Raw genomic sequence first — 23,178 nt, forward strand, 5'->3', positions numbered from 1 at the left:
TGTAGGTACTCCACCCCATATTGCTGTGAAGAGAATGGAGGCACAACCACAGAAACCTGTTCTGTCTTCCCCCATGTCATTGTGGGAGACTCAGGGCCCCCTGTTGCCAGCATGTATGCACCACACACAGACATGTAGCCTGAGCATTAGACACCCTAGGACACCCTATGTGAGATTGGTTGGGGGAAAACGGGTTACATATATATAGGATGTATGTTATAGGAAATATACTTATAATGATGCAGTCTTAAGTGAACAACAGTACTGCTGAAGCATTTGCGTGATTGACAGTGTATCAATCCCATTGGAGCACGCAAACACATGCTGACTCAGTGTCACTGGAACGCAATGTTGACATGCATACCCACAAGTCACACTAGACCAGTGTTTTTCAACCAGGGTTCCTAGAAACCCTTGGTTTCCCAGGGCATCCCTAACGGGTTCCCTGCAGTTTTCTGGACATTTGAAAAATGTATCACATACAGAAGAATTTACAATGCATCTGATCACAGAGTTGCTATTAGAGAGGGTTGTGGGTCCCTCAGAATTTCTCTTGGGATTCCTTAATCAAAAAAAATGTTGAAAACCACTGCACTAGACTACTATCGCTCCACCCAAAACGTGACATCACAGACACACTGTGATGGAATGCAACCTGGAAATGTGCACAAATATGTAACAAGTGATGTGTACTACAGTTTAACATTTATTTAAAAAAAAAAAACAGTTATACAAAAATACATAATATACATGTAGCCATGGCTGGGTTTGGCTACTATTCTGCTCTAGGGCTGGCAGTAAACCCGGGTACTAACAGGTTGCCAGTAGTTGGTATGGAGTTTTCCCCCTTCCTTTTGGTACAGCACTTGAGTGACAGCAGAGGGTGGTACATCCTGATGTAGCTGGGACAACAGGGTGCCCGCCTTCTGGCTGTACTTAAGGGCAGGACCGCCCTAAATTTAGTAGGTGTTCCTTCCCCATTGAGGAAGGCAGGTCACACAATTGGGAGCCTGAGATTGGGACCTTCCCATGTGCTCTTCCCTCTGGGGGAGAATGAGTGTGGACCATACCTCTGCCTCTGCTATGGAGGTGGGGAAGAGCTAGCATGGCTGCTGGTGCCCTTGGCCTGTAGTGGCGGTCCAGGGTCCATCCTCTGGTGAATCCTGACAGACTGTATTGGGCAGATCCTGCCTTGTTCCTGTTACTACAGAGTATAATAATAAACCCGTTCCTGTTTGCAATATACCTCCTGCCTGGTGCGTGACCTTACTGGGGGGAAAGGTAATAAGTTCTACCGTGGAAGATCACCTTCAGTTCCTGGAGTCCACGGCAGATGGAGGCGCTGCACTGCTAAGGAGATATGTGGGGTATGAACCCCAGAAACCTAGTCCTGTGTCCCCACAACCACCGGCGGACGACTCAGCCCTCCTGTTACCAGCAGGTATCATGCACCCTACATGACCAGTAATGGCCAGATCTACCAGAGGGTGGGGGAAACACCATTACATTAATATTCCAGGACTTCATTTTCATAAGTTCATTCACTACAACAAGACTGGAATAACGCAGAAGGAGATATGTAGGGTATGAGCCCCAGAAGCCTGTTCCTGTGTCCCCACTACCACCGGCGGACGACTCAGCCCTCCTGTTGCCAGCAGGTATATGCACCACACACTCTGTAATGGCCCCTATCTGTGATAGGGTGGGGGAAACACCGTTACATACATAATAATGCTTAATACAGCAATGTGCACAATAATACAATATAAACATTAGAAGTACAATATAATAAAGTATCAGCTACTAAAGATAAAATCAAAATGTAACCCCTCCTTGCCCGGCTCAAAAGGAGTCGCACAAGATTAGTGTAGAACGTGCAGGCGTTATGCACAGACTCTTGTTACCTGGATCTCAGGGGCTGGAGTCCGCCGGGCTGGTTATTGTAAGCTTGAGGTAGAATGCAAATGATAATAAAGGGCACCAGGGACTTTGTTGATTGGACAAACAGGACATGTTTTATTGAAACAGGACAGGCTTTCACACAGCTTCACTGGCTTCCAGACAGTTGAACCAGGGAGGTACATGTGGCTTGTGTCATCCTTTAGGGAATCTCCATATTGGCAGTAACATACCCCTCATACTGTATACTGGATACCAGGAGTTCTTTACAGTCCCCTACCAGGGCTAAGTTCAGGGGTTGGCGCCTTCAATCTGGGCTCCCATTGCCAATCATTCTGCGCTGGATCCCTTCTCGCCCCTACAACTGGTGACCTGCAGTGCTGTGGCGTGGAAGTGCAGTCAGGGCAAATCCAATGTGGTACTCTGTCCCAGAAGTCACGGCCCGAGGGCTCCCAGCAGATGAGTAACCATGCCCTGGTCTCCTAATGGCTAAGGATACAAATTGGCCTGTCCACATTACAGTGGCCCTTATAAACTAAGAGGCACTGTTCCCTAATCTATGGGAAATAATAAAGGTGACCATACTGTAACTACATACAGTACATACTGTTACACATGTAACATAGGGAGAACCCCACCTATTCTTCTATCCTGGGATCCCTAATGGCATTAGGATCCTACTGGGGTCTAGGTCCAGAATTCCCCTCCCCCAGTATTTATATCAAATGGTGACATAAAAGGTCACTGTAGTTACACAGAAGGTGTTGGGATCCTTAAACATACTCCCACATACTCCCACATACTCCACCATACTCCCACTCTTGATGACAGAGAGACCACCTTCCAGAAGGTGGGCGTGGCTTTAATTTCAGCTGGTCTGTTCTGCAACAATATATGAATGGACAGCACTTCGCAACACCCTATCATAATTAAACCTTTACTAACAAAATAGTAAGCCCAACAAGGGGGTTACAAAAACTATGATAAAAAAATATATAGAAACCAATTAGAATAAGTGAAACCATTTTAGACTAGACTCTTGGTTTTTGGAATGATATCGGGTGTTCCCTTTATTTCCTCATTTCTTTGTCGGGAATCCCACCTATTCCAGTCCTTTCTCTTATCTTGGTTGACATCGAAATTTGTCCTGTTCTAGCCGGGGGAATGAGTTTATGATCATCTCCAATTTTAGATTAAATTTGTCGAACTGGTTATCCCCTACTTGCTCACTTGATATTTTGTCTATCGTGATCAGTTTAACCATAAGGGATTTTATCAGCTCTATGTTCGGCGCCTGTGTATCCAACCACTTGATCATAATAGCTTTTTTGGCTACTAGGAGGATCATCTCTGTGGTAGAATCGCTCCCCAATTCTGGTTAATCTTAATTGGCCAAGGTTCAGTGTTGGCAAATATCATGGGCAGGGGTGCTTTACCCAGCTTACTTTTGTTACTTCCTTGATATATTGTAGAACTTGTTCCCAGAACACGTTAATTTTATTACACATCCAGAGACAGTGTTTTAGGTTCGCCTTAGGGAAGTTGCATTTAGGGCATTTCGTTATGTCAGCTTCAATATTTGTAACGCCTGATGAAGGGTATATATGCTCTATGCATTAGCTTGAATTGCCTTTCCCTCCAGTTTTCTGATGCAATTAGTTTGCAAGTCTTGACATACCCAGTTGTTAAGTCCTCCATCGTCTGAACTTCTTGGAAGTCTTGTTGCCAAGACACTAGATTTTTTTTTGTTGCTCTTCTCCATGTCTTAGTCTCTGATTAGTTTATATATGTCAGCTAACGAGTATCTGGTATCTGTAACCTGACTGAAATAGGTGTCTATTACATTGTTTTTTAGTATGTGAGTGAAACTATTTTAATTGAAGTTCACAGATAACAGCTCAGATCCAGGTACTCCTTGAAGTCCTTGGGTCTAACCATGTCCAATGCGAAATTCAATTTACTAAGTGTAGGTCCGTGTAGAACCTGAAACTTTATTTTTCTCCCATGTTTCTGAAAATAAATGAGAATCTAACACAGAGACTGTAAGTAGAGCTTTTTTGTTCTCAAAACTGGAAGAGATGCTGCTGCTATTGTATTTTGTGACCGGGGTGTTGGCTACATGAGCAGATTTTCATCCCATTTTTTTCTGCTCTTGGCAGCACATGCCATACACAAATATAGATACCTGACTGTTGGACAACCAATCTCATTGAATTTAGAAAGATTGGGGTGAAATCAGTAGTTTTATTTACAATTTCCCCCTAGTGTAATGATATATTCACAAATAGTAGGGCCTGTATACAAAGAATCGCAAACAGCTTTTTTTTGACAGATGGAAATCTAATTTTAAATTTCAGTTGAGTGTCTTTTAAGTGTCTCCCTGAACTCTCACAGCCACCAGCAGTCTAAGTTCTTTCAAAACTAAAGCTGTCTCACATTTGAATCAGGTCTGTAACTGTTACATACGTCTAAAAGATAAAATATGTTAAACTGTTCATGAAATGTCTTTATACAGTATGTAATGTTCACTTAACGTAACCATGTATTTGTAACCTTGTATTTGTCATTGTAATTCCGTGCCCAGGACATACTTGAAAGTGAGACGTAACTCTCAATGTATTACTTCCTGAAGTTTCTCCATATTTGCCATCAGCATCCAAATGTATTTTTTCCACAGAAATGGATTGAGCTGCCCATACAGTACAGATGTTAAAGGTATATAATAAAAAAAAAATATGAGTGCCAAATAAGTGAGAAAGTGAGAAACTCCGTGTTTTTCTAAAATGAACATCTTAGCATCTTCCCCTTTTGCGTGTGGGATGCATGTGTGGAGGGATTGCACATCACACGTTACCCACAAATATTCTTCTTCCCATGCAATGTTTTCCAATGTATGTATTAAATGGATGCTATCTCTCAAGTGTGATTGTAAGGAGGTAGCCATAGGTTGGAGGTATTGATCCACATATTCTGATAGGTTCGTTGTATTATTGTGGACCAATAAAACCACTGCAGTTAAAGCCTAACACCGTGTTGGACTCTTACTGACAATGCCGCGAGGCCGCCCTGCCACAATATACTGTATATATAATAATAGCATGTTCTAGATTTACATGGCGGTTTACAGAGACATTTTGCTGGCACAAGTCCCTGCCCCGTGAAGCTTACTATCTATTTTGTGTGTGTGTGTTTGTGTGTGTGTGTGTCAGTCTGGAAAAGACGCGCAGGGAGAGCAGACAAAGTCAGTCACTCTGCCTGCGCAACGCTAACAGGCGATCGCGCGGCTTTTATTTTATTTTAATAACATCATTGTCTCCGGAGCGCCTGTAATTACATATTTGAACCAGAATAGCTGGTTTCATTTTGTTGAAAACCTTACTGAAATAAACCACACTTATTACCAAAAATACGTTGTTTATTGCATCCATTCATAATAACATTCTAAACATACTGTATGCAAAGTAATATTTCCCATGATCTATTTAACATATTACCCAGACATTCCTGTAGCTTCCCTTATACATCTAAAGATAGAGTATTCAGGCCCATATTTACTAAGCTGTGCAGTTCCATAAGACACCTCCTGGCGCTTACAGTAAATGGCTCATAAGGTGTCTTTTGGTACCAGAGCGTGTCTTATAATATCTGCATTGGGTCATTTGTGAAGCAAAGTACCTCCATACATGCAAATAGACTCAAGAGGGAAAAGAGTCTCTTCTTGCCCAGTTTTTGCCCAGTGCTTTGCACCCGTGAGACGGAAATAAATAATAGCTTTACATTTTTTTTTAAAAACCCTCATCTGCTCCTCCCAAACCAAAGTAATAGTTCTAACTAGTTATGACATCCCTGTTACTATGGGGCAACTATGTTTGGTAACAATTACTGAAGAGTTCTGCTTAATGTTTCCCAATATGTTACAGAAAGATCGCATTATTCTACAACAGGGCCGGCCAACTCCAGTCCTCAAGGGCCACCAACTGCTCAGGTTTTAATCAGGTCAGATCAATTGGTGGCTCAGTCAATGACTAAACCACTGATTGAGCCACTTGTGCTGAAGCAGGGATATCCTTAAAACCTGACCTGCAGGTGGCCCTTGAGGACTGGAGTTGCCCCCCACCCCTTTTCTAGAGCTTTGCCCTTTAAATCTAGAAACCATGAACTGGACAGCAACCCTTACTTTATGCTTATTAACACAATGATGGTTGAGATGGCCACCAAAAGAGAGAGTAGTTAATGCAATGTATTGATATACTATGAATGAATATAAAAGTCCTAGAAAAGAGCATTGGCTCCTACTCAGTACAGGCATACCCCGCATTAACGTACGCAATGGGACCGGAGCATGTATGTAAAGCGAAAATGTACTTAAATTGAAGCACTACCTTTTCCCACTTATCGATGCATGTACTGTACTGCAATCGTCATATACGTGCATAACTGATGTAAATAACGCATTTGTAACAGGCTCTATAGTCTCCCCGCTTGTAAGGAGCCGGTATTGCTGTTCAGGACGTGCTGACAGGCGCATGCGCGAGCTGCCATTTGCCTATTGGGCGATATGTACTTACTCGCGAGTGTACTTAAAGTGAGCGTCCTTAAAGCGGGGTATGCCTGTATAGTGCAAACTTTGGAAAAGAGGAGTAATGTGCAGTTTTATACAGTAACATCCATTCGAGTAATCGGAAGCCAGTGTATTTTAACTGCACTATGCCACTTCTCACTATATTGATTAGAGGGATTGGGTCTCATTTACGTTTTGATTTAGCATTGTTGCAATATACATACTGACTACAGTACATGCTAAACAACATACTACAGTAAGATAAGTTAACATAACGGAGAAATCACTTAAGCTCACTACTACAGAAAATGAGAGAGCGTCATATTAAAGTGCAAAAATAAAAATAGACGATATTAATATATACATAAAATGTGTCTGTGCCGTTTAGTCCTCCTTTTAAGGAATCAACATGTAATATTTAAGTACACCATAAAAAATATATAGAATTTGAGACTAATTTATACAGTATTTAAGATTCTCATTAATTGCTATTGTGTCTGAATGTTAAACTCTCATAGCAGGGGGTTATAGATAAAAAGAGAATTACAGGCTCATCATTTCATATAGTAGCAATGTTATATTCTGCTTACAACAATGTTTTAAAGAATCCTGTTTTCTAAGGGGATAAAACGGATAAACATCAATATAGTATGTAATGCATACATTTTATGAGTAATTCCAGGCATCCCATAGTGCAACTATTGACATAAACTTAATCCATTCTATAACTGTGTTAGGAATAGATAGAAGGTTTTGCTAAATAACCCTACAGTATTATTCCAACACCAATAACTCTAGGGGGGAAGTGTTTTAAAATTCGACTGAGTACATTGATAATGGCCAACTTTCCCTTCTTGTTAATGAAACTCCTTCATAATTAGATGAAAGATGCCTCAATTTCCTACAGTACAGTGCTTGCTCCCGAAGATAAGTCACTCAACGAGCATCAAGTCTACTGTATGAAACATAAATCTTTCTGATGGGAGTTTTTTTTATCCATTGGCCAGTATGGGTATTTTGTTGCTAAATGTGAAAGGTAGAACTGTATGTAGTTCTCCTTGCCCAGAGGCTACTGCTTCTTCCTCTTCTTGAGGAGTTAACGGACTCTCCCACCAATTTTACCCCTCCTTGCAGCAGACACTGTGGACATCTCGATTTCTGGTGATTACTTCACCACCATGCCATTCAGATCGGACAAAGCAATGGTGGATCCAAGGTCCACCATATGGGCAGGTCTGTGTTTTCCATTATCACCGCACTCGAGCTTAGCATCCACATCATACAGTAGCAAACCCTCAACTGCGCTGCACAGGGCTTACTGGCCATGACATTCTCAAAAATGGCTTGGAGCTGTATGTTCCGAGCCTTTTAGGCGGCACTTGTCGCTGAGTTCTGTTGGGGACGGAACCGCTGGGATGTTATCATTCACCTCCGGTGCCATTGCTTCTTTAGGTTCTTTTATTGGAGCAGCTTCTGTAACTTGTTCCTCTTTAGGGGACATCATGGAGCTCATGCTCCTGTCCCCCTTGCTGTAAACTTCTGGGTTGCTCTTCATCCCTCTGCAGGCACATGCCACCGGCAGTACGGTGGAGGCAGCTCCATATCAGCTCTGTCTCACTGGAACTCCTACTACTCCGTGAGAAAAATCATTAGGGACATTCTCTAAGTCCCCAAACTTTGAACTCTGCACATAGCAAGTGCCAAATTCATCATACTTTGCAGTGGGTGACAATTCTCTTCCAGGGCGCCCACAGATGGGGCACACAGCCCGGAACAGATATCACAAACACCCCGCCATGGACTTTGGAATGTGTAACTGTCACAGGGGGTACAACAGCCGCTCACTGAACTGAGGTAGTTTGTTAGAGTATTTAAGAGCATGAAATAAATACAGAAAGAACACGGCACATTCACATGGAGAAAACAAACAGTCTGGTTTAGAGCACTCAGTGGGGTGTGTCTTCTTATCACACTTACCCAAACATGCTGTTAATTTAGCAACATTAGTCCCTCCCCTAACGAGACTCTTAGGGGCAGGTCTGGCCCTTTTACCATGATTATCATAGAACAGTCCAGAACAGGCGTGGCCATGCTTTCGTGCCAATTTTATGCCGAGGCGCTTCACATTGATTTAACCATATTCCGTTTTTGCAAAACTGTTTTTCCTAGTGGGAAACTTTATGCAACGCAATCATCAAGCCTTGAGCATTGCAAACGTTACCTTCTGGTGCACACACAGTATGTAACCGACAGTCTCTGACACATGGATTTTGCAATTTAGCTTCAATGGCAGGAAATAGCAATCCCATTTACTTTGGCAGAATCTTCTTCAGCGGGAATTGTTGGCCCACTATAATTCAGCAAAAACTTTTTTAGCGTGACACATTCTCAGCTTCTGGTGCACAAAATGTACAGTCTCCAAAACATGACACATACACATAATGTCCTTTCCCGGCTCTTATGGAGTTTACATCAAGATAGACTATTTACAAGGCTGTGCTCAGTGTTTCATACCTTTGCAGGGTGCTGGATCCGTGCAGGTACAGTGTAGATATGCCGATGTTAGAATTAAAGGGGTGCCAGGAACTTTTATAGCACAAACCAAGAGTTTAATTCACATACAAGAGCAAGCCTCATAATGGCATTAACTGGTGTCAAACAATATAGTTACTATGTGCTTCTTCCCTTGGTAGCTCTCCTCTCCTACACTAAGGAGGTACTTAGGCTTCATTAGGATTCATTCGCCTTGGTAGCTCTCACTCATCAGCTGTGGAGGTAAGTATACTTGTGTCCTTTAGTAATGTTAGATTGGCAATTTCCTGTGTACAGTAGCTTCTCAATGCCCATATATCTGGTGGACCCTGATTGGGGGACACACTGTTCTCGGTGATCAATATCCATTTACTGTGGACGGCATTCTTCATCTATACTTAACAGATCGGGAGTTTACTGAGGACCTGTCGATGGGGGTATACTCTATCTTCAGGGACCAGTATCCCACCACTCTGTGCCCCATCTCCCTCATCTATACTTATTGGATTGGGGACTAGGGACTTTCTCCTGGGACCCGATCCAACTATGCGCCGTAGTCTGCCTGCTAAGCACTTGCCTGCTCCTCTACTGGGCAGAGAACAATCTTTGTTCATTATTATGGGCTCTATCTGTAAAGTGCCCATCCCTTAACTGAAAACAATAAAGGTGACAGGACATCCTTACTACATCTACACATAACTATACACTCAAACCTATATACATAATTTACAAAGGCCCTCTCCAACTGCCACTCCTGCGAAACCGGATTTTAGAACACTAGGGGGCACTTGTGTATATATATACAGTATGTACAGTAGTGTATATATATATACAGCATACTGTATAATTTCCCTGGCTATCCTTTCTGCAAGTCATCCTGTATACAATGATGGGGAAAGGAGTTACTCTGTGTGACCCACACAGTTAACCCTCTAGGGTCCTTAACCCCTTAACTACTAGTAGTCCCTAGCAGGGGGGCTGCATATAGAATACGAGTGCTCTAATATATTTATATGAAAAGCTTTCCATCCTTTTGTATGTGTAATTTGCACTTGTGGTGAGTAGCATGGGGAGTGTTAATTATAGTGACTGAAAGGATACCGAGGATATTTTATGCATGTGGTGTTCATAAATATAGCACTTTGCTTGCTTCATTTGTATCCATAACCTAATTTACACAGCTTTGTTTGTTAGGCTGTGCACATTATCTGGCTACTTGTATCAAAGTGCAAGGGCAAAAGATGAAAGGACTGCTCTTGTATACGCGGGGGATTGGTCTAATCCAGTTGTGCTCAATTCCAGTCCTCAAGACCCCCCGATAGGTCAAGTTTTACGGATATCCCATCTTCAGCACAGGTGGCTCAGTCTTCTTGAGGACTGGAGTTGAGCACCCCATGTCTAATCTTTCAGTCTGAGTCCTTGTTACTGACTATATATTACCCCCTGTATGCTCTGTTGCAGGTTGTTAACTGGTTCTACTTGTACATTACGGGAAACACGGATATTAATTATGATAACAAATGATACCAAAAATGATAACCTAATCTTATCTGCTCCCGAGAGCATTGCCAAACAGCTATCTACTTGCTGCTCTTGCTCTCTTTCTATATCTGAGTTTGCAAAACCTTTCTTAATATTACAGTTGGTTATACTTTTCCTATGGACAGTTATGTTTCATACAGTGTGGAGAAATAATGCACATCTCGCATGTCACTTAAAGAGATAATTAACCTTTTTTCCCCCCCACTTTTTAACAAGTTCAAAATCTTATAACAATATTTCTACTCGAATGAACCACAAGCTATACTAAATATACTCTATTAGGAACATCTATCATAAATTTGTGTAAGAGAATTTCCCTATGTTTTCACTGGTACTTGGTAAATATTTGCCAGTTTTCTTCCTTGTGTAGAGACACACGACTGTTACGACTACAACTGCAAGCAGGGCAGCCCCGAGAAGCACTGCAATGACAATGGTGGCGATCCTCCATCCATAGTTGTCAATATTCGGTGTAGTGTTGGAGTCGGTGGGTATTGCTGTAAATGAAAAATGTGTAAAAGAATGAATGAAAGGGAAGAAAAAAAATCAGGTTACAATTGTCAACTTTGGGTTTCTAACGAAAACCGGTGAAAAACAACTGAAAGTGCATTAGGATTAATGACGCAATATAATACTGGAATATTTTAGTTGTTAGATTCTACTAAGGGTCAAAGCACTTAAAGAACCATAAGAAAACAGAAATTAGTGGCAAATAAGAGCCACTTGGTCAAGGTAATTACACATTTTCCATGCTGTAATTCTCACACCTCATTTGATCCATGGCTTCCCCCTGTCTATATCTCCATTGTATTTATTCCAAGCTGTTTTAAACACCTTTCCTCAACCCTTGAGGAATATAGGAATATGAGAATGTATTCTACGGGGCCTAGTCTAGTAGCTCCGATGTTGTCATTGCAATGTGAGGGAAATAAAACATTCTCTATTGCAAACCGCATCTTCTAAACAGCATCTTTAAAAAAAAATCATATTGCTTCATTTAACAACCAATCGGTGTGGTTTTTTTTTGGTTTGTTTTGAAGCGGTGTGTAATACTCCTGCGAGACAAAGCACCATACACAATATATTACGTGGCCATTTTGGACAGTGTGTGTCAGTGCTGTTGGGAGTGAGTCTTGGCATTTGTGATAGTGTGCGTTAGTAGCAATTTCTGAGTGAGTTGTCTTCTGTTCTTATATTTTCTTGTCTTGTCAGTGTGTCTTTGAATTCAAATTTTTATTTTAATTCTCTTTTTTTGTGTGTGTGTTTGGGGGAGTGAGTGACATGAAGGGGAGGAGTGGGAGTGGGCATGAGAGGAGCGTGAATGTGTCAGCGGAGTGGAGATGTGGGGGAGGTCAGGAGGCCTAGTGTTCGGTTAGAGGTAGGGGATTCCAGCAGGGGCTCAAGGGATCAGGAGCAGCAACAGGGATCTGGGCGGAGTTGTCAGGAAGAGAAAGAGATCAGCACTCCTCCGAAGCCTCAGAGTTTCGAACTCCAGCAGCTGATACGGCCCCACTTGCACGCACGCGGCGTCTGGACTGGGAGCTCAACATGTGTTTTTTCTGCTGAGGAAACTAAGTCCTGGTGGATCAGACTGTGCGGCGGTATGATCGGCTGTTTGGTCACTTAACTTGTAAGAACACCAATAATAGAAGTACAGTGTCCCAATTAAGAAGGACGTACTGTATAAAGAAATGTAAGCAATAAAATGTAGCATACATTTTCACACTCATTTATATGTCAAATACATACACGCTGTAGCTCGGGGTGGTCACAACTATTTAACACTTTTTAGGAAGGCCCCCATTATTAAATATACTAATGGGGAGGGGGCTGTAACCCCCCTCGTCCCCTCTTGTTGCTGTGTGCGACACAGATACTCACACATTCTGTAACACACATATGGACACACGTTACAATAGTTAACACATTTCCACTCCTTAAACATTTAATTCTGCACACCTACAGGAACCTATAGTAACAGTGTCTCCACATTTCTTCTCCTATGTACAGCCAAAGCAAAAAGCACAGCTAATGCCCAGATGTGGAAGGAGATAGGCCATGTAGTCTCCACCACTGGAGTTGCTGAAAGGTCTACAGAGAACGGTATCAAAGCTTCTCTGGTCAAAGAGAAGGAGGCTGAGAGCCATCGGCATGAGTACAAGATGGGAGGAGGCCTCCCCAATATCTGCATCTGACTCCAATGGAGGAGCATCTGAGCTCTACACTCAGCCAAGACGGAGTGTTCCGGTTGGCAGGTGACAGGGACATTGGGCACAGTGAATCCGAGCTTGAACAAGGGGAGTACTATGACATGAATCAAGGTACTAAAGTTTTATGGCCCAATACTGTGAGTCAAAGTCCGGGATCAATGCAAATGTTCAATGATGTACAGTACTGTGGCATCACCTACAAACCCATTAGATCATAACACATTCAAATGTGTATGATAACATTTAGCCAGTTGTGCCTCTACATTAACAAGAATCCTTACCACATTATATGCACATTACACATACACATATAGTGTGAATACACAATACAGGTACGGTTGCAGACAGTGCAGCTCATTTATGAAAAAAACAATACCATACAGTATATAGTTATTGGTTACTGACATGAGTAGCCTTAAAATACAATATTTTTAGAATGAGATGCTTTAAACACACATCTTTCTAAAATATTCGCAAAAGGGTGTACTATGGTTTTAAAATCTCCAACTCGCATTACACTGTCATTCTGCCCAACGGAAGTCTTTGCACACCTGAAGGAATCCATTGTTCCTGGAAAATATTTGCCCCGTGTCATGTTGATATCCTGATGTGCTGTATCGCAAGCTGTAATATCTCCCTCCTTTCTCACAGGCTTCCTACAGCTATGAAATTGTGCCTGGAAGCAAAGAAGTAATTCTAATTGTACTTACATTGCACAGTGATTACAGTATCATTGTCCAGCGAGGCCTTCACTGCTTCTAGAAGAATTGTCTGCAGCTTGTTTGCGTCAAGAGGCTCGGATGATTGTAGCAGAGACATGAAATATGCGCTCACGCTTCCCGGCCTGAAGCCCACCATGACAATGTCAAAGCTGTTGATTTGCAGTTTGGTTCTCATTACCTTTGCCAGCTGAACATTGGGAAAAATAGCATGAGCAGAGGTTAAAATGAAGGGGTTGGAAGCATAGTGCTACTCAATCAGGTGAAAACACACAGCCATGTCCTGTAACCACTTCTCTTGTAATGTCTATTTCCATATTTGAAGATGCTATCCCGCCCAAACTAGATTCTGAGCGAAACCCTTCAGTCCCTGTTCAGTGTGATTCTTCATATCGGGAACTCTGAGATTCACTCATCTGAATGGTACTCAAAGCTTTTCTGCAAAAGAGACTTGAGAGCTTTCACGGTATATTAAATAGGGGCCCTTATATGAAAATGCAGTCAAGAAATGCAAGTACAGACACAATTATTGAAATCTAATATACAGAGTTTACTTTTAAGGATTGCTCCTGTGTCAGGGCTGCTTCATGGTTTCTATTTGCTCTCCCAGAATCCTTTGCTTCTCACACCCTGACTATTTAAATGCCCCTCCTCCCAGGTGAGGACAGTGATCAGACTGAAATTACAGCTTTGTCTGGTGCAATCTGCCATGGTGTTCAATGTCATGCAGCAGGGATTTTCACAGGGACTTTTCCCACTTCCCAAGGAGCTTTACAAGGGGCCTGTAGGAATGTAGAGGGGTTCATTTTCAAAGGTTGACATTTTTGAGAGTCGAGGGAATTTCCCTGACCTTTTATATACTTGGTTAACAGCTTTTGTCCAAAGACCTACAGTAAGTGTATGCATAGAAAGAATGTAGGCCCAAAAGCCTAACTCTAAACAACATGCAATGCTTATGTTAGGAGCTTATGTATATTTGATGGAAAATATACATCTGCGGTTCTAAGTCAGCTCCTACACATTTGTATATGTCCAGTAAGAAAATAAAGCAGCATTGTAAGGTCAGAGTGTAATATATCAACACAGAGGGGTTTATTTATCCAGATTTCTTAGCTGCAAAACTGCATTAAAATTGGTGTTAAAACTGCACTACTGTACAGCTGAAAACAATTTGAGTTATTATTTGCACCCCAACCTCTTTACATACTAAATATATTGGTTAAAGTAATGCAATGAGGAGTGCAGTGAAAATTATATACAGTATACAGTAATTTCATCAGTCTGTGTATTGCCCTATATTTTGGGTTGGCCTCCATGCCTTTCTCTTCATGAGAAATACAATACTGTTTTACAATACTTAGAGGGATTCTCTTATCAGATTATATTGTCTACAAAACTGAGACTACAACAATAAGGGAAAAATTTATCAAAGAAAGAAAATCCATTGTTTTCAGTGGGATCCTTTGTTGAATAAAATGTATTATTTTATTCGTGCTGCATTTAGGAAGAAATGTATTCAATTTTTGCGAAGTCACATGACAGCTCCATTTAACTGAACACGGGTAACATCTTCTCTAACCCTGAAAGCGATATCATAGCCTATTGAATAAGGGCCTTACTTGTTGTCTTTTCTTAGTCCTCAAAATGTTTATTTTCATGAACCTTAAGAAATTGCCAGCAGCTTCCATAAAGATATTTAGAAGTCTAACAATGACAAAGTGTGATTGTGTACCCGTATTCAGATCACTAACACTTGCTATTAAAGAATAAAGATGTGTGACTGTTCAGGTCACTAAAACTTTTGTTTTTAGGAATTTTGCATATTCTCCCAAGTTTTCACCAATGCTCGGACCCCTATTTTAAGAAGTCGTCTTGCAACCACTTAAGTAGGGTGACTGGTGTCAGTGGTAAATAAGGAGACAGGGATTTGAGTTAGAGTTAGAGTTTTGATTTCTATCTCTCGCTCAGAAAGACAACAAATAAACATTTGTGATTGTTGACAATTTTGCAATATATTTGCCAACAGCGAAAGTCTAATATTTGCCAGTCTCTCAAACGTGAGAGAAAGTTTCACTCATCAATATTAATGAAGCTCAAACATTGAAAACAATATATACAGGTGCATTTTTTTCTGCAAACATAGCACTGGGATGTGTGCAATCTATATTTTTGTCAGAAGACTGAAAAAGCCACAGATTATTCATTTACTTACGTCAACTGTTAATTTCTTGGACAGTTTTTCGTATCTTTGACTGGAATAGTTGTATAGGTCAGAAGTAAAGATCCAGTTTCTAAACAAAATATTACAAGGGAATGCTTGTTTACCTGGAAAATAGAATACGTTGGCTGCAGTTACATTGTTATAAAGTCGATATTATATTTAGACGATGGAGATACGTATCCTACATTGGTATTTACAGTATATATTGATGCAGAGGAAGGGAAACAAAAAAACAGTGAAATATTATGCAATGATGTCCTGAGGGTGAAATTTTATTGCCATTACTGAAGTCAAAAATCCTGACTTCAGTAATGGCAATAAGATTTCACCCTTTTACTTTTTTCCTACAGTGTGTTTGCTTTTTTGGTATATTCCTGTATACTTTTGCTTTTTAAAAAGACGTGTAACCTTTTCTTAAAGATATATATTGGACAGAATCTGCCAGCACAGTCTCCATGGGTAGTATCACCTTTTTATTCTGCCCTTACTATAACGAACCCTTTCCTTTGTTGCTGGTGAAATCTCCTTTTTCTTCAATCTCAAGTGAAGACCTCATGACATGTGTACTGACCTTGGGATGAATAGTTCCCTTGAAAGTTCCTTGTGCTACCCTGAATATATTTTTTAACAGTTATATCCCCTCTTCCATACCTATTTTATAATGTAAACAAATACTGTACATTTTAGCTAGCCTTTCCTCATAAGTTAGATGGTCCATCCCTTTTATCAATGTGGTGGCTCTTCTCTGCACTTCAAGTTCCATAATGTCTTTTTAATAGAGTGGTGTGCCAAACTGTACTCCACATTCAAGGTGTGGTCTTACTTAGAATTTCTACAATGACAAAATTATGCCGATTTCCCTTCCATCCATACACGATTTTGTGTAAGATAATTTCCTATTAGCCTTTGCAGTTACTGCCTGACATTGAGCACCTGCTATAAAAAGAGGCGGGCACATGATACAGCAATCAATTGGATTGGAGCTGTACCATCTGACTCTGTACAGTGCCAGCCAATGCATTTTTTGGCAAATGCTTGTTTTCTATTGATTGTTATTTTTTCGATTTCTGTTTATTGTTTGGATTAAATTGTTTTGAATTTGGATGGCTTGTTTTTAGTGCAGTTTAGGATTGGTTAGAGTTTTTTAAATGTATTATTTGTTTTGTTGGCTACTGGTTGAAATTAATTCATTGAATTGTTGGCTACTGGTTTTATTTATTTGATTGGTTGGATAGATATTTATTTATTTGTATTATGTTTTTGGAATAACATACAGTAATTGAAATTATGTTGCTGTTTTAGTGATAGATTAATGTAATTGATGTGTAGTTGAGGCTTTTTAGTTCTTTTATTGTTGGCGTGATTAGGTGCTTGTGTATTTCTTTGATTATTGTGTATTTTTGGACTTAATTATTTTTATTAGGTTGACCATTGAGTGATATAGTGGCTTATCATGCCCATATTATATGGGTATGATATACCACTGTGCCATTCAATGGGTACAGGGTGGGTATAGAGGTCCCGGGGTGAGTAGTTAGGCCTCCCGGGTGGGTAGCGGGTGGGTTAACCCCTTAATTACCATAGCGGTTATTAACCGCTATGGTGATTAAGGGGTTAGGTGCCATTAGATTGTATTTTTTCTTGTATTGTCTCTGGCATCGGAGGACATGGGCCTGGAGTATGCTGACGAGGGTGCCCTTCATGATAGCAGGGGTAAGTAGAAAGGTGTATTTACTTTATTTATGTTGGCCGCCTAATGTTTGATTTTTATAATGGGCATTGTTGTGTTTATTATTGTTTCTTGGGGGTAGAGGTATTGGGTGAAGGGGTAGTAGCCCCAAGGGTGTGTGATTGGGCCTTCCGGGAAAGCAGGACTGGTTAACCCCTTCATTACCATAGCTGTTCCAAACGCTATGGTAGTGAAGGGGTTAACTCCTCTCGCATCCTTCCAGGCAGGCCTGACCACCACCCTGGGTTTACTACCCCTTCATCCACACCCTCTGCCCCAAGAAACAGGCTATTGATGTTTAACCCCTTCATTGCCGTAGCAGCTAGCTGCTAAGGTAATGAAGCTTTTTTAATATACTTTTTATTACTAGGGTAGATGAGCAGGGGGTCTCCGGAGCTGAACCGCGTTGATTTCAGGTCCGGGGAAGCCTGGTTCTTGAGATACAGGCCCCGTTATGGTGTGCCGGTATCTCCCATGCGTTTAAATCCCAAGGTCTCTTACTGTCCTTGGGGATGTGCTGGGGAGCCACGATCGGGACACGTTCGGGCCGTGGATGTCTGCATTTTGCTCCACAGCAACAGTAAGTCTGTCTACATCTGTACCATCTTAAAATTGCATTACTGTGATATTAACTCCACTTTAACAGCGTTTTGATGTATCCGGGCCATAGTTTCTATTCATCCTTCTTATTCTTGTTTTCCAAATGCATAACCTTACATGTATCTGTATTAAACTACACCTGCCATTTACCTGCTTAAGTTTCCAGTCTATCCAACTCCTTCCATAGATTAGTTACATCCTGCTCTGATTCTACTACCTTACACAATGTAGTGTCTTCAACAAAGATGGAGACTTTCCTCTCTATGCCAACCTCAAAGTCATTAATAAATAAGTTACAAAGCAGTAATCCCGGTACCGATCCCGGAGGTATCCACTCCCAACTTTAGCCCAACCTGAAAAGGTTCCATTTATAACAACTCTCTGTTGTCTGTCCTTCAACCAGTTTTCATTCCAGGTGAAAATATTTTAACCTGGACCAATTTCCTTTTATTTTGTTTACCTTGTGTGGCACTGTATCAAAAGCCTTTGCAAAATCAAAGTAGACCACATCGACTGGATTGCCCTGGTTTCAATGCCTACTTACCACCTCAAAGACACTAATAAGGTTAGTTTGGCATGACATATTCGTCATTAATCTGTGCTGACTATTACTAATAATGTTGTTAGCCAATAGGTATTCTTGAATATTATCCATTAGAAACCTTCAAGTAGATTCCCTGCTATTTATATCAGACTTACAGGTCTGTAATTCACTGGTTGTGATCTAGCCCCATTTTAAAATATAGGCACCACATCTGCTTTACACAAATCTTGTGATACCTTCTATCCAAATCTATCCAAAAACAAGATGTGTAGTAGTTTGTGATACCTGTTGATGGTGTACAATGCACATTTAAAAAAAGAGATCTGTTAGATTTCAAAGCTCTGCACGCTATAATTTTCTTCTCTGAAGAACTCTCAATTTAGTCCAAGTGACTTGAAGAAGAGACCAGTGACCTTTCATAAGCCTAGTACTGTTTTCTGACATAGTATATCCCCGTTTTGCTACCAGACTTTAAGATTTTTTGTAGGTTGTGATATGTTTCATGGGACAAACATTTTAGTTTGTCATAGATGTACTGACAGTACACTTGAAGAAAGGACCAATGAGGTTTCAAAATCTTTGAACACTGTAATTGTATCTATGAAGAGTTCTTACGTATGTGTTACAACTTACAGCAATTCTATTCTTCTGTTTATGAGATGCATTAACGCAGATGAAGTGCCTGTTATTACAACCGCTAACGTGTTTTGGTGGGAAATGTATAACACAATATTTTGGGCTGGCTGCATACAAATGAACATATGTGCCTAAAGTCATGGGAGAAATAGAGTTATCTGTGAACTTCTAAAGCTTTAGCGGTTATCATAATGGGCGATTCATCTCTACCTGCCATTATAACGTGTGCTTCTTCACACTTTTCACTAGTTCCTCTTTTTTTCTCCAAGTAACCACTCTCTAAATTCAATTAATCACAGGGTACTGCAACAGGACAAAATAAAGAAATACCCGCTATAGCGATGCTGAAAACATTGTGTTAACACTAGTCACACATAATTACATTTATCTGGTCTCTGCATTGGTACCGCCACTCGTAAATATACCAATTCTATTCCAAAAACAATTAAAAAAATGCCAGCCTCCAGCACTGAATAAATGAAAGCAATTTGCTATGTCTTAATAATGTATTATGCATTGTGTAGTCGTTTATAAAAGTACAGAAAGTGTATAGAAAAGCTGCAGTGTACGTTACTGTTTGCATTTGCATCAGATGACATAAATAATTGACACACATTTGATGCAGATGATTTGCCAGGGAATTTCCCCCCGCAGATTTTTTGACACTATTCAAAGATGAAAAGTGTGGCACAAAAAATCTAATGTATATAATTATAATATGTACAACATGTAACTGTCTCCAAACTACTCCTATTTCACTTGCCAAATCCCCTTGGTATATGGTTGCTGAGAAGCAAGGTGAAATCTATGTTATTGCATCAGTTTTGTTCTAGAAATGTCTTGAAATATCCCTACCTTGGGGACAAAAATGAAAGTCTTCCGCTGTTAAACGTTGGGAAAACTGGTGCAAACAATAGTGTAGACCCCCCTCTGGGAGGACTACTAGTTTATGTAAACAGTTGATTGCCTTAAGGGGTTATCTGTGTGGGTTCACTCCGGTTACCTTACCCTTATATCTATGATGTAGATGTAAGGGTATATAAAGCCGCCCCTTATGTTCTAGAAAAAAGTTCTGACTTGGGTCCTCACTGTGTGTCCTATAAATAAGTTTGTGTGGATAGTCATGTGTATTAAGGTGTCCTGTCATCCTTTATTTTCAGTTGGAAACGTGCAAATATTAAAGGAACGTGAAACCCAAGTTTGTGGGAGAGAGATGACAACTGTCTTGGTCTCTTAGGGTTGCCCCAACCGTATCCTCACCACCACTGTCCTCATAGGGTTACCCATACGCATCCCTCACATGATTCTGAACATGCCCATCTAGTGGGTTCTCATTTGCATCTTAGTTACCCTGCAAGCAGTTTCCACACCCTGGAAGGAAAAAGGCTTCTATGGCGCTAGGACAATGATTAAATGAGATCAAACCCTTTCCAAACGACTTTCTTGGAAATCCACTCAGTTGTTCCAATCCGCTTTGCCGTGACTGGTTTTTAAAAACTGCATTCAATGCTAGCAGGATATATGCAGATATATGTGCGCCATAGAAGTCTTTTTGCTTTCCACTATTAGATCTGGTTTCCAGAGAAAACCAGTGAGACTTTTTAGGCTGCTCATGGACTTGATTTTTGTTATTGTAACACCATTTTGATTATTGCACTATTTCTATGCATTGACACATTGTTTTACACCAAATCTAACTTTTTATATACGAATTTTCACTTTACAGTTTCCACTCCCTCCTTTCCAACTGGCCACTAAGCTAAGAACCTCCCCTGAATGGGAACTATCCAAGTATAGAAAGTATTGTTTGCTACAAGTTTCTGGTAAGTACCCTGTATGTCTACCTGTGGAGTGTTTTAGACAGCTGTCAAATAAAGCACCTTATAGTTTTAGAAAAATTCTTGCTGCCCATTTTTTTCCTATCGTTCATTCACGCCCAGCCTGCACCTAGCCAGCACCCTGCATAGGCCTGAGAGACTGAGCACTGCCATTGTATATACCTAGTCTAATGTGACCGTCTTTAGAGCCGGGTAAGGAGGGTTACAATAGCATTTATTGCATTCCACTGTAATGCATTTAGCACATAACTCCTCCAATTGACATTCACCAAAGGGCACGCTGGTACACACAGAGCAAGAATGGAACAAACATTGTTTTAAATTCTCCTTTATGCAAAGACCGTATTTTCATAGTGTAAACATATCAAGGTAGATTGCTGCAATGTTGTCCTGTGTATGCCAGCTTCCCTTTTCGGGAGCCCTAATAAATACATTACATGATGCATAATGTGACATACTGTAAATCTGCACCAAATGTAAGCAGCCTGATTACCAAGTTCCTTGACCCAGTCCCAAGACAAGTGTCCAACCAAAGTGCTCAGAACATACTGTAGATACATCATTTATATACAGTAATAACACATTTATCAGACATTAAAAATCACACTAATGTTAATCACTCTTGTTATATTTGTGATAAACATACAAGAAAAAACACTGTGAATTGCAATTAAAAAAAAGATTTGTAGACTTACTTGAACATATAAAGTTTTTGGAGTCGGTACAGGAGGTACTTTGGGAACAAAATGTACTGCTGTTAAAACATCCAACTGGATCTGTAAAAAAAAAAATAACATCCACGTGTTGACACTTCAATGAATTACCAGTCAGTTTGCAGAGACAATTAGTATTTCTGGCAAGTCCAGTGCTTCTCTCAGGGTAAATGGGTAAGAGGTTCATGGGCAGGGCAGCAAGAGGGCAAGAACTTTCAAGAACAAATAATACTGTAGGTAGCCAGGGAATTTTACTACCAAAAAATAATACAATTCTTAAATAAACAGGAGCAATGATTCTTCAATACACCAATCTCCACGAACCAAAATACTAAACTTCACCCACCAAAGGGTAGCCTGGAGGGCACAGACTTTGAAGGGTGAGGAAGATCTGTTGTCCCATAAGGTAAGGATTCTGCATTAGCTGGAACTATATCCTTCTTTTTTATTTCTTTGACACTCAGCATCGACTTAAAGCCTCTGGTCTGCTTTAGATTTCCTGTAGTTCTGTTCACTCATTGTATATTATATCTGCCTCTAACTAACCCACTGAGGGTCATCTCAGCAGTTCTTATTTTGGTCATCTTCCTGGGGCTGTTTCCCTAAACCAAATCTTATTACTCCCATTCCCTTGTTTCACTCTCAATACCAACCCGCAGCAAAAAAATGTGTCTATTTATGCTGACGATGGGCAAAACCGGGGGTTTGAAATCAAAACCTTTAGTTACAAAACCAAATGCAAAAGTCCTAAGATGTTTAAAACCCAGTCTTCCACTGAGCCACTGATTGAGCCCCCTGTGCTGAAGCTGGGATACCCTTAAAACCTGACCTGTTGGGGGATCTTGAGGACTGGAGTTGACAACCCCTGCCCTAGAGAATAAGCAATTAATATGACATATGTTGAATGTAATCAGGGCACCCTAAGGGTTAAAGACAGCACTTGGGAAGTTCTGTGACTTGCCCATTTCACATGGATAAGGTACACAGCTGGCAAACAAAGGCATCTACAACAAAGGACCATGACACACCATGACGAGACCTGATGAGACCTCTTTAGTTTCACGAGGTAAATTAGAGAACGCTTTGTGCATTCGACAATTACAATTAAAAAATACAGCCAGGTATTTTCTATGTGACTCTCCATTCACGTTCACGATAACATTGTGCTATCCCACCAATGCCAGGAGACATGTTTATTTTGGTGCGCAAAGCTTTGTGAAAGAAAAACAATGGGATCCGTTTGGAGAATTGTGAGTGGTGACAATAGGGGGCACTCCGAGTTATGCCCAGTGCCAGTTTTAGGAGGGGCACAATAGTGCTGCATGTGACAATACATCAAGAATACTCTTAACAAAACGTATGGGTTAGCGGTGAAATGCCACGTAAATAACCGCGCTAAAAGCAAATATTCTGCGGCTTTTGTTTCTGTGAAAA

At 40.7% G+C, this 23,178-nt stretch overlaps 1 protein-coding gene across 1 annotated transcript in view; it reads right to left on the reverse strand.

Moving 5' to 3' along the window:
- Positions 1–5,293: 5,293 nt before the first annotated feature.
- The window catches only part of LOC142491307 (uncharacterized), a 53,919-nt gene continuing 36,034 nt past the window's right edge, over positions 5,294–23,178 (reverse strand). Inside the window, exons 8-11 of the mRNA XM_075593673.1 lie at positions 21,727–21,807; positions 15,676–15,788; positions 13,455–13,653; positions 5,294–11,031 (exon numbers count right to left, since the gene is read on the reverse strand). Of these exons, the coding sequence (XP_075449788.1) occupies positions 10,826–11,031; positions 13,455–13,653; positions 15,676–15,788; positions 21,727–21,807 (599 nt within the window). The 3' untranslated portion in view covers positions 5,294–10,825. The remainder of the gene's footprint in view (positions 11,032–13,454; positions 13,654–15,675; positions 15,789–21,726; positions 21,808–23,178) is intronic.

Source organism: Ascaphus truei, chromosome 3 (genome assembly GCF_040206685.1).
Source record: "Ascaphus truei isolate aAscTru1 chromosome 3, aAscTru1.hap1, whole genome shotgun sequence".
In the NCBI taxonomy this organism is placed as follows: Eukaryota; Metazoa; Chordata; class Amphibia; order Anura; family Ascaphidae; genus Ascaphus; species Ascaphus truei.